General features: G+C 54.3%; 1 protein-coding gene across 1 annotated transcript in view; it reads right to left on the reverse strand.

The window, feature by feature from the left end:
* The window catches only part of ADAMTS2 (ADAM metallopeptidase with thrombospondin type 1 motif 2), a 311,641-nt gene extending 310,399 nt beyond the window's left edge, over window positions 1-1,242 (reverse strand). Inside the window, exon 1 of the mRNA XM_028849988.2 lies at window positions 788-1,242. Coding sequence (XP_028705821.2) covers window positions 788-914 — 127 coding nt within the window. The 5' untranslated portion in view covers window positions 915-1,242. The remainder of the gene's footprint in view (window positions 1-787) is intronic.
* Window positions 1,243-18,896: the final 17,654 nt, after the last annotated feature.

Below are 18,896 nucleotides of genomic sequence, written 5' to 3' on the forward strand. Positions count from 1 at the left end.
GCCTGCCCAGAGCGCTGCCCCCTGCCCCGTTCAGGGTTGGGGCTCTGTGGGAACCTCCCTGTGCCCGAAGGGACGACCCTGTCGGAGAGTCCCCCGAACCTTGAACCCACCGTCCTTGGCAGGACGTGGGGCTGCTCGGAAGCCATTCCGGGTTGGCCCCCTTACTCGTGTGCCACGACCCCTCGGCGGACCCCTGCCGCCCAAGTGCCCTCACCGCTGGCCTCCGGGGCGGCGGAGTCTCGGCTTCCCCGAGCACGAGCGGCCTGTCCTGCCTGTCCAGCTCCCGCTCAGCCCGCTGCCGGCCCCGTCTCCCCGAGCGCCCGAGGACTGGGAGGGGTGGAACAGGGTCCCTCCGATCTCTGGGGATCCCCTCCGGAGCGCCCCAACCAATCCTTAGGGCCCAAGGCTACGCGCTCGGCAGCCGGCTCCTCCGGAGCGTCCCCGGACGCGAGCCCGGGCGCCGCCTCGCCCTGGCTCCCCCCCGGACCCGCTGGGGCTGACTCTGCGCTCTCCGCCGCGGGGCTTTTCCCGGCCCTCCGTCCCCACCCTCCGCGACTCCGGAGCCGCCAGTGCTCCGAGGCTGCCCCCGGCCCAAGGCGCTCGGGTGCGCTGCGGGGCGCCCCCTGCGCGACCAACCCGGCCCCGAAGTTGGCCAACTTGGCCCCGGGCGGGGCGCGCGGAGTTTGCCCAAGTCAGGCTGGACGACGCCTGGGGAGGGGGCGGCGGGGCACGCACGCAGGGCCAGGCCGGCGGGGGTCCCGGGGCGGGGGGGCCGGGCCGCACCTACCTGGGGGGTCGGCGGCAGCGGCGAGCCTGGCGTTCGCGGGCGGCGGCGGCGGCAGGAGCGGCGGCAGCAGCAGCAGCAGCAGCGCGGGGCAGAGCAGGCGGCGAGCGGCTCCCGCCGGCAGATCCATGGCAGCCGGACTGCAGCCGGGGCCCCGCACTCGCAGCCGGCGCGAAAGTTCCCCGCGAGCCGCCCAGCCCACATCTGGGGGCAGCTGGAGCCGCCCGCAGCTGCAGCACCGCAGGGCGCGGGGCGGAGGAGGCGAGGCGCGGAGGGGAGGGCGGGGGAGCGCGGAGGGAAGGCGGAGAGAGGGAAGGAGCGAGCGAGCGAGGGAGGCGGGAGGGAGGGAGGCGAGCGAGGGGGAGGGCGGGGACGGCGGGCGCCTCAGCCTGCGGTGACCCGGCGCATCTTGGCGCGGCCGCCGCCGCCGCCCGCTTCCCTCTTCGCGCCGCCGCCGCCGCGGTGCCGGGCTCGCAGCGAAGCAGAGACACCCCGAGGCGGCGGCAGAGAAGCGCCGCGGGCCGGGCCGGGGGAGCCCCGCCGCCAGCCACCCCAGGCGCACAACCTCCGAGGAGCGGCGCCGGCAGAACGTCCCCACCTAGCGAGCCCTCGGGGTGTTGGGTCCCACTCGGCAGCCCTGGGAATCAAGGGGTGCACCCCCCCCGTCTCTGTGCCCTGGGGCAGGACAGGGTGAGGGAATGAAAGGGGAGGGGGGACTGACTCCTGGGTCCTAGGGGCTGAGCCGGGCCTAATGCCCAAATAGAGGCCGCAAAAGCCAGACGATGCTGTTAGGAGGGTACACCCAGGGCGCGACCCCAAAGATCAACTTTTGCCCTTACTGAGAGAGGCAAGGCTCCCTCAGTCCCCAGTTCCTCTTCCTCTGAAGTCCCTGTCCCCTGTCCCCCATCTGCCTTCCCATCCCTCCGCTGCAGCCTCAGCACAGCCTCTTCCTGCCAGACCTGGGCTCTCTGCCCAGGAGCACAGTCAGGCTCCTGCCCTCACCTGTCCTCAACCCCACGTATGCATTCTGTCCTCCCGCCACTGCACTCCTGGCCCCCAACCTGAAATGGCCTCTCCAAGGTCTGCCTACCTTTTCCACCCAAGCATCCAAGGACACCTGGGTCCGTCCTGTTAGAGCCCATTGCCAACCGGAACCCCTCTCCAATCCCTCCTCTCCAGCAAGGCCCTGATCCTCCCATGCTGTCTAAGCTCAGCGGCCTCGCTCCAGGGCCTGCCTGAGAGCCCCCACTCAGGCTATTGGATATCTCTGCCCTAGGACCCCCAATTTCTGCCTCACTTCCCCAGAGGGTGAACACCCACCCCTTCGATTTTCTCATTCGCCCTGCCCCAGGCCTGTGTGGACAGGGCTTTGGTCTTTGCCTTGGCCAGGGGCAGAGGACCCAGAGATGACTCAGGCCTCTCCCTGCTGGCCAGGAGGTCCCAGTCGCTGGGGGAAACATGACTTACACAGCAGGCTGTAACTGTGATCTCACGTCCTTGGTTCTTTCGATTCTGGGGCCTGGGTGTGAGGGCACCGCAGCTGGACAGCCATCTTCACCTGCAAGCTGTGCTCTTTCTGGGTCACCTAAGGGTGCCCGAGGCTGGATCCAGCCCCCAGGCATGGTGAGATGCCACATGGAAATTTAGATTGGTAACTTTTCTTGAGATATTGGAAGATGTGGCCACGCTAGACCCATACTCCTGCTTAGCAGCCGTTAAATGGGCACTAACCTTGCAGTTTGTGGCAGGTCCCTCCGCTCCTCACTCTCTGTAGGCATCTGCTCTTGTGACCTCTGATGACCCAGGTGGTTCCAAAGAAAGTTGGAACTGGAATCCTAGTGTATCACAAGAGAGATGACTCCAGAGCTGGGCATCCAGGAGGACTTCCCGTAAGAGGTGGCATGAGTTGAATCATGCAGGCTGGGGGAGCCAGGCAGCCCAGAGTTGGGTCCAGCCAGTTGCCGTCCTGGAACACATGAGGCATTCCTCCGGTGATTGTCAGTGCTTCCATCCTCTTCAAAACACAAGTGAGACAACCAGTAGCCACCCCTACTTCAAGGGGCATGTTCTACACCTTCCTGCCATGTTTATGGTTGGGTTTTTCTTTACACAGCGCCTAAAACTTTATTCAAAATTTTAAAGGGTACTTTAAATCACTACCATAAGTGCAAAAGCCAGCATCTCACCATCTTTCCATAAATCAAAGATAATTGCTAAAAACAAATACAACAAGAACAGAAATGTTATCAAATTCCAGATACTTCCACCTGCTAAAGGTACTGAAGGCTGAAGCTGATTAGCAAGTGTTACAAAAGCCTTAAGATGGACTAGCACAGAGGTCGTTGCTCTGATGTGATCAGAAGTACGAAAGGAGACCTGAAAAGGAGCAACTCTGGCTTTGTGAGTTGATGGCATCTTCTAACAGGTTCACGGAGCTAAATTATTTTGTATACTTTGGGATACTTGCTTTAGGATATTTTTTGGAAAAATAGTTTGTCTCCTGGACACTGAATAACCCCTGGCAGCTGTTTCTTCCCACATCACCCATGTCCCTGCCACCAGGGATGAGTTGAAGACGGAGCAGCACCCTTGCCCAGCCCATCCTTTAGTGCCCCCACTGTCACCCACCAGGGTGGTGGACGAACGAGGCTCACATGCATCTAACTTCACAGTTAAACCCTCAGGGAGGTGGAGGGGACTTGCAGACACATCCCAGCCTCGTGATCACTTGTCCTCCACTCAGAAACAAACAGAAAAACAAAAAACAACCAAAGAACAACAACAAAAATCTTCCTACTTCAAACCTCCATGACTCAAATCTCGCCTCTCCCCCTCTGCTGGTGTTTGCCTTTTTCTCTGGTCCCCCTTTTCCTCTTCCAGGTAAAATACGGGACACAGAAGTCCCCAACGGCTCTCTGCCCCTCTACGTGCTCAGTCTAGGTCCCAAAGACAAGAACCAAGGACCACTGGACCAACGCCGCTGGATGTGTTGTTCAGCGCATGCCACGTGCGTTAGTTTCTACTGGAGCCTGAATCTTCAGGTCTGATTGTGGTCTCCAGCTTACCGCAGTCCTCATCACCCGCTGTTGCCCTACACCTGCCTATTGTTCGTGATCATCAGCACCACGGTCCCTGAAAACCTGGAGTTGTCACCCTCACCGAGAGGCCCAGTGTTTGTGGGGAGGAGTGAGGACAATTCAGAGTCAGCTCGGGCCTTACACACCCAACCCCTTTAAAACCTTCCTGAAGACCGGGCACGGTGGCTCACGCCTGTAATTCCAACACTTTGGGAGGCCGAGACGGACGGATCACAAGGTCAGGAGATCGAGACCATCCTGGCTAACACTGTGAAACCCCGTCTCTACTAAAAAAAATACAAAAAATTAGCCGGGCGAGGTGGCGGGCGCCTGTAGTCCCAGCTACTCAGGAGGCTGAGGCAGGAGAATGGTGTGAACCCGCAGGGTGGAGCTTGCAGTGAGCCAAGATCACGCCACTGCACTCCAGCCTGGGGCACAGAGCAAGACTCCGTCTCAAAAAATAAAAAATAAAAAATAAATAAAACCTTCCTGAAGATGTGAAGTGCAGAAAGAGGTGAGCACCTTTCCAGGTCATCTTGGGTGCCACGAGTCACCCCCCAGCCCTGGCAGAAGAAGCATTAAGGAGTAGGAATGTTTTCTGTCGCCCACCTCCGCTCTCAGTTGGTGGCTGCCCTGCATTGCCCTGAGAGGAGGGTCGGGCTCCCTGGGCTGGCTCGGGCTTCCGGGTCACGTTTCTCAGCACAGACCTCATTAAAGACAGGAGCCCCTTTGAGAACCAGTGCCGTCCCCTGATGTCCACACAGAAACCAGCCCCTGAGAAGGTCTCCTGCACTTTGACAAAGTCACCTTTCTTGGCACGACCTGCCAAGCAGATGGAGGCAGTGAGGTTTCACTGCCCTCCCTAATGACAGACAAGCTCTTAGGGGCTGTGGGAAAGGAGCTGGACTCTTTTAGTCTCACTGGTGCCTGTGTGCAGAATGGGTCAAGCATGAGGGGCTAGTTACCTTGTCGAGGGGCCTTGAAGACAGCAGCTCTGTCCAACGTTGCTGTTGGCAAACAGCGGGTGCAGTGGTCCCATCAGATGCTCTGGTGGGGTTCTGGCTGGGAGTGGCCCTGGTGAGCAATATGTCAAGGGAACGCTGACTGAACAGAATGTGGAGGCCGAGCGGTCTGCAGGAATTGTGGTTCTTGCTGTTTCTTGAGCATGCTCCTTCCCCATGCCATGTACACACTTTAATAGGGAACAGCTGTGTCCAGCAAAAGAGGAAAGGTGGGTGGTGTTTCAGTAGCAATTGTTTTTACTGCGATTGCACCACGGAGGCGTCCCATCGCCATTGAGATTGATTCTGCCTGGAAGTGAAAGACAAACTGCTTGAGGTCTGGAGGCTTGGGGATCAGGGCTCGGTTAACATTTCTACATGGAGATGCAAGATGGAGACTCAGACTTAATCTAAGCATTAATGGCCCTGGGAAGGATGTAGCTTAATGCCTATTTGTGATTGTCCTTTGCACATATGCTCAGCCTAGCAGAGAACAGAGAAACATTTTAAAGAGGCTATCTGGGTGTGTCAGGCAGTGACACCATTTGAGCAGGGATCTAAATCTCTGGGTTCACCTGTGTCTGGTCCCTGTCAGGGTCAAGGGGCCATTTTGTCCAGGCCCCCTCATCTGGGAAAGGCCTTTGGGTCCCTCAAGATACTCCTTGCTGCAAGTAACACAGCCAGCTTAAATCACGAGGAAATGCAGCAGCTCACGCACCCGGAAGTCTACAGCGGTGGTGGCCACGGAGCTTAACCGCAGCGCCAAGGGCCCTGCTGTCTGCCTAGCATCTGTGCCCCAACCAGGTAGAAGGATGGCCAAAACACAGGGGCACTGCCCTCTCCCAGAAGGGCTGCTGTCTTCCCTGTGGTCTGTGGGCCAAGGCAGGGTCATTTGCCGAACCAGTTGCAGACAGGCTGTGGGTGAAGGGATGACTGGGACAAACCTGGATTAAGCAGCGCATCCACCCCAGTGCCCCCAGCATTGCCTTCTGTCTTTATTTCCAAATCAGAGTATTGCCTAGTACCAGGCATCCTCCTGCCTGGCGAAAGAAGCTTTTCCCATGTGACGCGATATTTGTATCCCATTCCTGTACTACATCATCTGTAGAGCGTGCAGAATTCCTTTCTTTTTATGTAAATCCTGTAGGTAACTAGTGAAGGGCCCAATTATATTACATTATGGGGATCTGTGTTCAAAGCCTTTTCTAAGCCTGTCTGGACACTTTCTTCCTAGATTTTGAGGAACGCCATTGGTGGTCCCAGCCCAGGCCTTGCTAGATCCCCGGGATCCCTGGCCTCTGGGGCTTCATTGCCTTTAGGTCACCCTCTTCGTCAATGTCCTTCCATCCAGTCCAGCCTGACCCTTCCCAGTTCACAAGATCAAGGGTATGGGCCTTAAAGACACCGAAGCTTCTGGCTGGGACTTCAGGGCCATGATGAAGCCCTAAGACGAAGATCCTGGTGGGAGGAAAACTGTGGGTGCAGGGCTAGGGGCCTCCGACCATCTCTACAGCCTTGGGGACCCCACTTCTCCTCCAGGAGGGAGAAGGGTCCCTCCTCTGGCTGGTAGGCGCATCCTTCTTCACTGCTCCTGCCAACAGCTCCCAGGGGTCCTTCTTCCTCTGCAGAAACACTGAGACTGGACACAAATGCCAGGACACTGAGAGTGGGGCTCCTGGAGGAACCGGTCGCCTCTGCTCCCTGCAAAATGGTGTCCCCTTCCTCTGAGGGTGCCAAGAAAAAAAAGAAACAAAGAAAATATATGCTTGTATCCTTTTGGTAATTTTTTTAAAGTTTGTTTTTAAAAACGCACTAAGTCATCCCTGTGCTCGGTGTCTCTTCGGCTCTGGCTCTGGGCCACCCCTCAGGAGGAGAAGCCTTTTCTCTTCATGCTGACCCGAGGCCAATCCTTAGGGCCGGTCCCTGACCCCTCTGCTTCCTGGGCAGTCTCATCCTTTCCCACAGGCTCGAGAGCTGGCATGCCGATGACTGCCCACCGGCCGGGTTCACCCTGCCGGTAAATGCAGCTCCCCCAGCCACCTGCATCAAGATGTGTCAGAGCCTCACCGACTCACCAACCCAGAACCGTCCCATCTCCAGCCTGGCCCCAGCCCTGGCCCAGTCCCCTTGTGCTCAGCATCCGGCGTCTCCGCTCTCCCTGCAGGCACCCAGCCAGGGACCCGGGGGCATCTCGGTTCCCTCCATTCCTTTTTCCCCACATGAAAGCACTCTCCAATCCGCACCTCCTCCCTTCCACCCTCTCTACCCCAGCCTCGATACCCTTCCCTGACATGATGGAGCACCCACAGGACCACCCCCGTTGGGCACTAGATGCCTGAAATTGAGCCCGTGGGCTCAAGTGACATCCTCTCCTGCTAGTCAGATGGGGGCGGCTCCAGGACGGCACCCCTCACACAGTGACCTGCACACAGCATGCATCTTCTCATGCCTGCCTCTGTCTCCTCATTGGAGCGGGCTTGCACACCTCCCTCCCAGTCTTGAGCAAAGCTTGAGCATGGCTTGTATTTGTTTTCAACGGAGGGTAGATGCGAGTAGCCCCTAAAACAAGTTGGTGGCTGAAAGTGCCAGTGTTCTTTGGAATAATGAGGCCCATCTCCTAACTGGACAGCTCCTTCCCCACCCTGTGGGCGTGGCTGTCCTGGGTAGCAGGGGGTCGGGTTTCCTGGGGTTGCTGAGAGGGGAATTCCGCCAGGGCTTATTGGCTTAGATGATTTCAACTCCCCTTTCCAGTCGTGTGCCCTTGGGAAAGTTAACCTTTCGTGCCTCAGTTTCTTAAAGTGTGTATTGGGCATGATAATACCTCGTCACAGAGCAGTTTTCAGAATCAAATGATGTGGATTTTTTTTTGAGACTGGATCTCACTCTGTTGCCCAGGCTGAGTGCAGTGGCGTGATCACAGCTCAGCGCAGCCTCAACATTCTAGGCTCAAGTGATCCTCTCACCTCCACCAATCAAGTAGCTGGGACTGCAGGCATGTAGCACTGTGCCTGTCTAATATTTTATATTTTGTAAAGAAAGGGTCTTGTTTTGCTGCCCAAGCCAGTCTTGAACTCTTGGGCTCAAGCGATCCACCTACCATGGCCTCATCAAGTGCTGGGATTGCCGGTGTGAGCTACCACATGGCTGAGAATCAAATGATTGACCACATATGTGGGGCTCACAACTGATCCTCACAGAGTGAGCACTGGTACCTTTGTAGTATCGCTCTCCATCGCTTCCCGTACATGGCTGGACCCACAGTGCAGTATTGGGCCAGAAACACAACACTGTGGACGCTGGAAATTTGCAGAGTGTTTTGACCATGGCCTTTTTCATGCCATCACTGACTTTAGAACCAAACCCTGACTGTACTGTAGGACACTAATAGCAGGACGCCAGGGTTGACTTTGGACTGGTAACCTTGCCAAAGTCTTGCAGAAAATATGGCAATTGACAAAACACAGCCTGGCACATAGTAGGTGCACAGTAAATATTTGTAGAACCAATCAAACAAGACGATTTCCAAAGGTAGATGCCATGAAGGAGATAAAAGAGGCAGGTGATATAGAACACGTGTGACAAAGGTGGTGGATGGTGGGAGGGGGAGGTTTAGGCTAAAAGCTAATCAGAGAGAATTTCCCGGGGAGAGTGGCTTACACAGGGAGCACCTCAAGCAGACAGACGGCACGTGCAGAGGCCCTGAGACGAGAAAGAGGTTTCTGTGCTCCAGGAAAAGCAAGAGCAGTGCAGCAAGAGCGTGGTGAGAACAGGAGAGAGCAGGAGGGGATGGAGTGAGAGAGGAAACCGTCGAGGAGGCAGGGACTTGTGGGTCTCAGCCAGGGGGTTGCATTTTGTTCTAAGCAGAGAGTTTAAAGTAGAGGAAGGAAGCAAGATCATGCTCACTGTAAAATGCCCTGGGAACTAGGAACTCTCACTGGGACACTGGTTGAGGGGTCCCCAGCCCTCTTCTCAGGAGAAGGATCATGCACGTTTCTACCCCATGACCACCCTCATCTGCCCAAATCAAAGGTGACGGGGTCAGCTGGACCCTGCAGTTTCGTCTCCCACTGGAGCAGAAAGATGCCATCATTGAGCAGCTCTGCAGGTGAATTAGCCAAGGTCTTCACAAACTGCCTCCCCGAGCCTCGTGACTGCCCGCAAGGTGGAACCGCAGCACCCCACTTGCAGGTGAAGAGGCTGACACTCAGGGACGGCAGCCCCCGAGGGTTCAAAGGCAGATCGAACCCCTAGACTCCAACGCTCACCCCATATGGGGGTGTCCAGAGGCTTCTGAGACCCTGGGCCTTCTGGGGTCCAGCATCTTCCCGTGAAGCCCCCCTCGGCCTGGAGTGGTCATGGAGTCATTCACTGTCACTCACTAACTCAAGCATCCTATCCTAAGTGATGCATAAGGGGCTGCCCACTGGTGGCCCACAGGGTTTTATTTTTTAACTCAAATTATTTGCTAAGATTTAAAAAAGCAAAAGATGGCCCATGAAAACATGCAGCTCTGGCTTCCATGGAAAAAAAAAAAAAAGCCCAACTCGCTCCTTTGGGCCTGCTCTGCCACGGGGCATCCACAGGCTGGAGCTGAGGGCCTCCAGACCCTCACGTTCCGCACACAGCCACCTCGCCCCGGGCCTGTGGCCTCCAGCCCATGTGCTGCAGAGCCCAGCTCTGCCTCATTGGATGGAGAAGCCGGGACAGGGGTCCCTGCATGGCTGGGGCAGCCCAGGGGAACCTCTGTAGCCCAAGGCTTTGCATACCCCGTCCCAGGCTTCTCTGCTGTCTCACACGGGGACCTCTACGATGGCTTCAGCTGCTAGAACTTTCCAAAATGCTCCTTTTCCTATCCCCATGTAGCACCAGTGGCCCCCTGCTACCCATTAAGAGGTCCTGCTCTTTGGCTGCAGATAGGGACCATGACCTGAGGAAGAGACCATCCCCAAGGCCCTCCAAACCTAAGTCTGGAAGCACAGGCTGCTGGGAGGGAGGACGGGAAGGCAGGAGTGCGGGGTGGAGGGGAGTGCCATGGGAACACTGTCATCTCAAGGCTGGGGGACTCCCCAGCAAATTGATGTGAAAGGGAACAGAAGCCAGTTCAGGGTGCTGGATGGGTGACTTCTCCAGGAGACCAGAGGCGAGAGTTCACTTGCACACGCCTGTATACACACACTCACACCACGGCACACACATGTGGTGATGTACGTGCACTAGCAGGCATGCAGACACACGCCAATCTGCAGCCCGCAAACGCCCACAGACCCAGACACGCAGACGCACGCTCCAGAGCCCACGCAGTGCCCCGGCCTCCCTAATTGCATTTCTGAAAATGAGAAAGAGGAAATCGAATGACTTTGAGGCGGCTGCCGTTACCCCATGGCGATTTCCCATCTCCGTTCAGAGAGGCCGCAGCAGCAAGGCTGTCTGGAGTTCCATCTGAGCCCTGAGACTCCTTAGCAACCCTCAGCATGGGCCACACTGCAAGCTCTCTCTGGCCTCGGCCAGCCGGCCTGCTGTGGATGGGAGCTGCCAGCTCGCCTAGGGCTTGCAGTGATAATAAGGGCCACTGACCTGATTCTTGGGGCAACTGAGACCCCAGTGTCTCTCTGTTCTCAAAAGGCACCCCAGAGCCCAGGACCACAACATTTCCCAGGGCCCCTGCCCCACGCTTGGTGTATCCTAGGACCCTGTGCCTATAGGATGAGAAGCTGCTGCCCAGAAGATCCCTTCCTATGGGCCAGTGCCACAGTGCGTTCTCCCCCTGAGGCTCTTCCCATCCTGAGCCACTCCGCAGATGCTGTGATTGGAAGCTCCCCCAGACCCCTTATTCCCCACGGCAGCTCAGACACAGCCTAGACAGGAGGTTGCTGTTGGCCATAATATTGTCTTCAACGATAGAGCAAATTGCATTATCAGCCGCACTGTTACCTTGGAGGTCAACCGAGACCCTGAGATCTTCCTCATGTAAACATAGTAAAGCATGTCACCCACACCCACACTGGACATGGACGACGGGGGCTTTGAACTGATTACAGGTGTCACTGGTTTCCCTCTATCAGTTTGAATCTGTGATGATGAAGTGCACAGCTGAGAAACAGCAGAATCCCCGGGCCAGGTGGCTCCAGGGAAGCCCCATCCCTGGTCTGAATGACTGAGCCCCATCCCTGGTCTGAATGACCGAGCCCCATCCCTCGTCTGAATGACCAAGCCCCTATGCTCCTGCATCTTCCTAGACACAAGAGAGACAGTGGCTGGACCTGAGAACTGTAGAGCCAGGTGGTCCTGGACAAGCCATCCCTGCAGAGGAAGACCCTCAGCCCTGGGATTAACAGGGAGTGAGAGGTAACTTGCTTCAGATTCATCAGAGGTTTGCAGACAGTTCTATCCACCTGACACAGGGCAGCAGGGAAACAAATGTCTCCGAAAGGCCTTACTCTCACTGGAAACTGGGATCTGGCCTTGCTTGGTCCCAGGTCTCAGCCTCTGCCCAGGCTGGACCCTGACCCTCCATCTCACTGGGCCCCAGGCTGTGGCCACAGTAGGCCCCAGGTGTCAGCTTTGCTGGATCATGGACCTCAGTCATGCAGAACCCTAGGCCTCAGCCTCACTGGACCTTGGCCTTGCCAGGCTGTGGACCTTGGCCTCACTGGACCCTGGACCATAGTCTCACTGGGTCTTGGTCTTGCTCGACCCTAGACTTCAGCCTTGCTGGACCTTAGACTCTGGCCTTGCTTAACCTTGGACCTCAGCCTCACTGAACCCTAGACCATGACCTTATTGGACCCTGGACCTTGGCCTCACTGACCTTAGACCTTGGCCTTGCTGGACCCTAGACCTCAGTCTCACTGGACCTTTGACCTTGGCCTTGCTGGACCCTGGGCCTCGGCCTCCGTGGACCCTGGACCTCAGGCTCACTGGACCCTGTAGACCATGGCCTTATTGGACCCTGGACCTTGGCCTCACTGACCTTGGACCTTGGCTTGCTGGACCCTAGACCTCAGTCTCATTGGACCTTGGGTTATAACCTTGCTGGACTCTGGATCTTGGCCTCACTGGACCCTTGGCCTCAGCTTCACTGGACCATGGGCCTCAGCCTCATGGGATCCTGGACCTCGACCTCACTGAACCCTGGATCTTGACCTCACTGGATGCTAGGCCTCAGCCTCACTGGACCTTGGCCTTGCCAGGCTGTGGACCTTGGCCTCACTGGACCCCGGACCATAGTCTCACTGGGTCTTGGCCTTGCTAGGCCCTAGACTTCAGCCTTGCTGGGCCTTAGACTATGACCTTGCTTGACCTTGGACCTCAGCCTCACTGGACCCTAGACCATGACTTTATTGGACCCTGGACCTTGGCCTCACTGAACTTGAACCTTGGCCTTGCTGGACTCTGGACCTCGACCTCACTGGACTTGGACCTGGGCCTCGCTAGCCACTGGGTGCTTGCCTCCGATTCTCCAGCCCCTCCGCAGGCTGCAGTCCTGCCATGCACGCTCGTCTCTGTGCTGCCAGCACAACTCCAGTCTCACCCTCTCCTCTTCTTGGGGAATTTGAGGCTCCTAAGAAAATGCTTTCTGCAGAAGGCCTACTCCACCAGGCAAGCTGCTGTCCTAGAGAAAAAATAAAAACCTCCCAGCCTCACTTATAACAAACTTGGTCTGTTGTGCAACTTTGCAGTACAGAATGTACATGTGCCCAATCTCCCCACTGTTGCATAATTTTCCAGCTGTTTTCAGGACTCTTTCATCCCTCGTCTGGCATATTTCACAAGCCATATATAAAAATTATATATATGTAAATATAAAGATGAGCATATGTGTGCGATGAAACGACAAATGTGAAGTGAGGGGAAGGAGGTAGGGGACCAGGACTTAGCAAAAAGACGGATGAAACAAGTGTAAACATTTTGAATGCCACCTTCTAGACGTCTGGGTGAGAAAAGGAAGTTGGACTCCATTTAAATTTAAAGTGAGACATTGGTCCAATAAAATCGATTTCAAACTTGGTGCTATGTGGCTTCCCTCTTCTCCAGTAGTTTTCTTTTTTTCGTAGTCACCTTTAAAACCCCATCCTATTTGTTACAGAAATTCTGTGTGCATCTTCTTGCCAAATGTTTCTTAATGTAAGCTGAGATGGCCCACATGGCAGAGAAAGGCCACATCCTGGCAAATCCCTGCATCCTCGTGCCCTTATCATGACCCTTCACAGAGAGAAGCTCAGCACTTCCTCCTGACAGGAAACCCGGGTCTCTGCTGGTCCTGCCAAAGTCACCTGCCACGAGGGAGGTCACTCTCTTTCTGGAAGCAGGATATGCCCAGGATGGCTGGGCCTGTGACGGGGAAGCTGCTCAGCTGCTGAGCAGAGCGACCTGCAGGGCCAGACGGGTCACACTCCAGGCCACAAGCTGGAGGCTTGCAGGCAGAATCCTGCCCATGGGTGTGTTTGGCTGGGACAGCACAGTCATTTTTAAAATTTGAATTAGATGCACGTTAAAAACTAGGTGCTTTCAGATTAGAAATCTAGATTCTTGGCTGAGCACATAAAACTGATAAAATAAAATGTCCTGACAGCACTCCAGCCCGGCCGCAGGACCAGGGGCTCAGAAGGGGGTGCCTATCCATCTCAGATCCCTTCTCACCTGTATCAGTTAGCTATCGGCACAGGAGTACTACCTGGCCACCTACCCCAGGGGACAAGAGCCATCCTCGGGTCACAGCTCTGCTGGTCCAGGCTGCAGCCGGGGCAGCTCAGCCACATGTCAGCTCATGTGGAGCCCAAAGTGCTGGGACAGCAGCTCCTGGGGAAGCCCATCTCATGGAGGAGGTCAGAAGCTTCCAGAAAGATGAGCATAAAGACCTCATGCTTAAGGTCCGGGCTCCAATCCAGCACGCCATCACTTCCGCCTGTGTTCCATTGGCCAGGAGAGATGCACGCCCAGCCCATCGGGAGTGGGGTGAGGAGGGACACTTCATCCTAGAGGGAGAAGCTGCAAAGTCACACAACAGTGGATGTGGAGGAGGGATGTGTACTGGATTGAGCAGGGTCCTCCAAAAATGCAAAAATGCAAATCTGGAATCTTAGAAAGGGATCTCATTTGAAAACGGGCTCTTTGCAGATGTAATTAGTTAAGAGGAGGTCACAGTGGGTCAGAGCAGCCCCAATCCAATATGATTGGTGTCTTTCTAAGAAGTGGAGATGCAGAGACACCGATACACAGAGAGAAGGCCGTATGGTGACAGAGACAGAGATCAGAATGATGCCACCACCAGCCAAGGAACAGCAAGTGTTGCCAGAGCTATAACCTGAATTGTGCCCCCTTCAGATTCACATACTGAAGCCCTAACCCCTAATGGGACTGTATCTGGAGACAGGGCTTTTGGGAGGAGATTAAGGTCAAATGAGGTCACAGGGGTGGGGCCCTAATCCAATAAGATTGGTGGCCTTATAAGAAGAGGAAGAGATATCTACCTCCCTCATTCCCTCCCTCCCTCTCCCTCTCTCGCTCTCACTCTGGCTCTATCCATCACCTGAGGACACAGCAAGAAGGCGGCCAGCTACAAGCTGGGAAGAGAGCCCTCACCAGGAACTTGGTTGAATGGCATATTGATTTTGAACTTCCTGCTTCTAAAACTATGAGAATAGATTTCTGTTGTTGAAGCACCTCTATGACATTTCAGTGGCAGCCCAGGCTGACTAGTGCAGCCAGCAGTCACCAGAAGCCAGGAGAGACACACGGAACAGACTTTCCCTCAAAGCCTCCAGAATGAGCTAGCACCTTGATTTCAGACTTCTGGCCTCCAGAACCGTGAGAGTCGATTTCTGTTGTTAAAGTCAACTAAGTTTGTGATCATCCGTTACGGCAGCTCTAATATAGGATGGGTGAGGAATTGGAAACAATAAGTAAATGTACCACAGACTGTCCTCTTGGACACAATTACTCAAGAGGCTTCCTGCCGTGGTTTGAATGTGGCCCCTACAAAATTCTTGCGTTGGAAACGTAATCCCCAATGCAACAGTGTTGAGGGATGAGCTGTGATAAAAGGGGCTTGTGAAAATCGGTTCTCTCTCTTCTGCTCCTCTTCCATGTGAGGACACAGGAAAAAAGCCCCCATCAAATGCTGGTGCCTTGATCTTGCCTTCAGAACGGTGAGAGAATAAATTTCGGTTCTTTGTAAATTATGCAGTCTTGGTATTCAGTTACAGCAGCACAAAATGGACGAACATATGCCTGCTCACAAAATATACTCACTCCATCCTAAGACCCTGAAAGACTTAACCACTCATTATTCAAGCTTGAAGACCAGAATCCCCCATCCCACATCACATCCAGATGTGACTTCTCTTGCTCCAGAGACCTGTGGAACACAAGGAGAAGTTATGTTCACCCCTCCTACCTTCCATGCCTCACACACACCCCACCAACACTCCCATTCAAAGGAGGGAAGGACAGGAAGCCCATAGCAGGACAGGAAGTTCATAGCAATTCTTAAACCCTGTTGGAAAAATGTTGCCAGGTGCTGCTCCCCTGCGGGTCGGGAATGTACTGGGATGAGGCTCCAGGTTCACCCTCTGGGACTGGACCCTCAATCCATTGTTTTCTGTGGCTGTTTACTCTCTAGGAGATCCTTCCTTTCCCATCCTTCTCCTTGGTCACCTCTGAGAAGGACCCTGGAAAATATGCCCTTCATGGCAGCTGAAGGATCTTGTTCTGCCGTGGGTCTTGTTCATAAAATGTCAGTGGCCCGCAAATTTTTTTTCCCACATTAAATACTCTTAGTCTCTTTTAGTCCAGCCTGGTGAGCCTTTGTCAAAACAGCTCTCTCAAAAATGATGTATTTCCTATGTGCTGAATGCTGTGTGTGCCAAAAGCCATATTCACAATTTATTACAAGACATGCCTCTCTCTACACTTAATTGCAGGTACTGTGAGCCCCCTAAGCTGCTTCAGGACCCACAATTGATCTTTCTAGTAACTACTAGGCACCATTTAATTCCTTCAGAGGTCTTCACACAAGGTGTGACAGCTGCACCTTTAATTTGATTTTTGCCCCGAGCTATATCTTCATTGACTTGAATTTTCTTCCGGACTGTATCTTAAGTGGGAAATCCTTTATTGGATGGAGAGATTGGAGATTATAAATAGTTTTCTTGACTGGACACAGTGGCTTACACCTGTAATCCCAGCACTTTGGGAGGCCAAGATGGGAGAATAGCTTGGGTTCAGGAGTTCAAGACCAACCCTGGCAATATAGCGAGACCCTGTCTCTACAAAAAAATTAAAAATAATAAAAATTAGCCAGTCATGGTGTCACATGCCTGTCGTCCCAGCTACTTGAGAGGCTGGGGGTGGTTGATCGCTGGAGCCTGGGAGGTCAAAGCTGCAGTGAGGTGTGGTCATGCCACTGCACCCTAGCCTGGAAGACAAAGCAAAACCTTGTCTCAAAAAACAAAAAAGAAAAAAGAAATAGTTTTATTTTCCAACCCAGAAAGTTCCAGAATTTCCAGGCTCTCTTTTCCCTCTCAATTCTTCTTAACAAGCAGCCAGTGTTTTCCTGCGATGTCTGCTGTTTGTGGTTCCACATCAATTGTGAGCAGCAGAGGCCAGCGCATGCCTTCAACATCCTACCCGGACACACCCAGCCCAAGGCCGTGAGTGTACCAAGTACCTTTTCTAACCTTCAACTTACTGCAAGTGACAGTTTTTAGCAAATGTCTCACCATATTCCATAACACAGGCCATCATTTTTGCAGCCTCCTATAACAGTTTCTGGTTTCAAAGCCAATTCTGTTCTAGGTGCCGGTTTCCATAGCGGTTCACCACTGCCATAATATCGCTGCATAATAAACCACCCTAAAACTTGGCAACCTAAAACAGCAAGAACGTATTCTCAGGCTCACAGCTCGGTTTCTGTGTGTGCGTTCCGGGGCCCGGGCTGAGGGGGCAGCAGCTCCCACGGGAAGCTCATCCCATGGGTGAGGTCAGAAGCTGCCAGAAAATGTCACTTCGCCCACGTTCCACCGGCCAAACAGGCAAGACTCACTGCCCAGCCCGTCCTAGAGGGAGAAGCTGCAAAGTCACGTGTCAGGGGGCATGGACGTAGGGATGGGGAGGCCCGGGGAACAGCAGTGCAGCCCAACACAGCCTGCACTGAAGTTTCATTATTTGCCAGTTTTCGCGTTATGAAAGTGCTAGTTCTTGTAACAAGTGAAATGATTCCAAATCATGTGAACCAAAGCAAGTATCTGTTCCCTGTGTATCTCCCACATCGCCTTCTTTGCGGATAGAGAAGAATGGAGCCATGGTGGGCGAGGAAGCCAGGAAGAGAGAGGAGGAAGCAAGACTGAAGCAGGGAAAGGGCTGGCACCTCCCCTACCCCAGTTCCAGCCCCGCCAGAGGCTCAACGCGCTTTCCCACTCCGGATGTCATGGAATCCGCACCACCCTCATTCTCAACACTGAAGGACCCAATTTGTGCATGACGGTTTAGATGGGTTTGTCTTCTGTATTAGCTTCCTGTGGCTGCTGTAACAAAGCAACACCAATTTGGTTTAAGTGAGGCTTAAACCGAAAGAAACTTATTCTCTCCTGGTTCTGGAGGGCAGAAGTCCAAAGTGAGTATCAGAGCATAAAGCAGGTGTCTGCAGGGCCGCACTCCCTCCAGAGGCTTTGGGGAGAATCTGTTCCCTGCCTCTCACAGCTCCTGGGGCTGCTGGCATTCCTTGGCTCATGGGGGACTCCCTCCCATCTCTGCCTCCCTGGCCACATCACCGCCTCCTCTGCTGGGTGTGCGTCTGTGTCAAACCTCCCTCTGTCTCCTCCTTATAAGGACATGTATCCAATTTAGCACCCACCCAGATAATCCAGGATAATCTTCTCCTCTCAAAATCACCCATCAAATCACATGTTCAAAGGCACCTTTTCCAAGTGAGGCAACCTTTACACCTTCGTATACCATCATTCCACAGCCACGCCCAGAACAGGGGAGCCAGGCTACGGAGGGTGGGATCTGCCTGCAGAGAAGAGGAAGAGTGTCAGGGCCCAGGCAACACCCCGAGGCACTGGAGAGGGAGAACACGGGTGACGTGCCACAGGAATGAGTCGCATTTCAGCCTAGTGCCTCCTTCAGGACCATGAGGGATCGCATGAGGGATCGCCAGAGGACATGGGCTGTTCATTCTGTTCTCTGAACCTACAATGAAGCCCAAAGCCAGGGCTGCTTTTCCCTAATGAACATGCCTTTCTTCGGTGGAGCTGACCCTGTAACAGGAAAGCCCGGCTTTGATGAAATCAGTCCTTTAAAATGAAACATTTTATTAAAAGCCGTAACAGGATCCCGTGAAATTAAACCGGGAAGACAGACATTCTAAATGCCCCCCGACACTGGTTTTGATTTTTTAGGTTGTCAGTTAAATTAAAGTCAGGCCACAGAGACTCAGCGCTCAGCTTGCCTTCCTGGAGGAAAATGCGCCTCCCCCAACAGGTCCCCCTCTTGCAAAGCTCTTTGAGGTTGGATGCAATCCTGCCTGCAGCCCGTGTTTCAGCTCTGGGGCTGGAAGGCAGGAAGCCACCAGTGAGAGCCAAGAACTGTTCACGAGGTCAGTGAGGGGTTCTGTCTGTATCAGCCTGTCTCACGACCGTGAAAGGGCCATTTCTGAGGGCTCAGATGTGGATAAGAACTGGTGGCCTAAATATGGTTATATGGCAAGTGACAGAAACTGACTTGGGCTGACTTGGGCAAAAGGGAAGTTATTGTTTCACAAAATTAAAAATCCAGGGATAGTTTGGCCTTGGACAGCTGAAATGTTTCCTCAGGACCCCGTTTCTTTCCCTCCAGCTCTCTGTCCCTCTTCCTATGGGTTGATCTCATCTGAAACAGGAAATGTCCTCATGGTACCAATGGGGCTGCCATGGCTCCAGCTTCACATTCTCAGAATCTCAAGGCCTGAGGCGAAGAAGGCTTCTTCCCCAACAACTCCTATTGGGTCCCAGGTATCTAGTGGGCCTAGATGGGGCCAGGGGCCCATCCTTGCAC

The sequence above is a fragment of the Macaca mulatta genome, chromosome 6, assembly GCF_049350105.2.
Source record: "Macaca mulatta isolate MMU2019108-1 chromosome 6, T2T-MMU8v2.0, whole genome shotgun sequence".
Lineage (NCBI taxonomy): Eukaryota > Metazoa > Chordata > Mammalia > Primates > Cercopithecidae > Macaca > Macaca mulatta.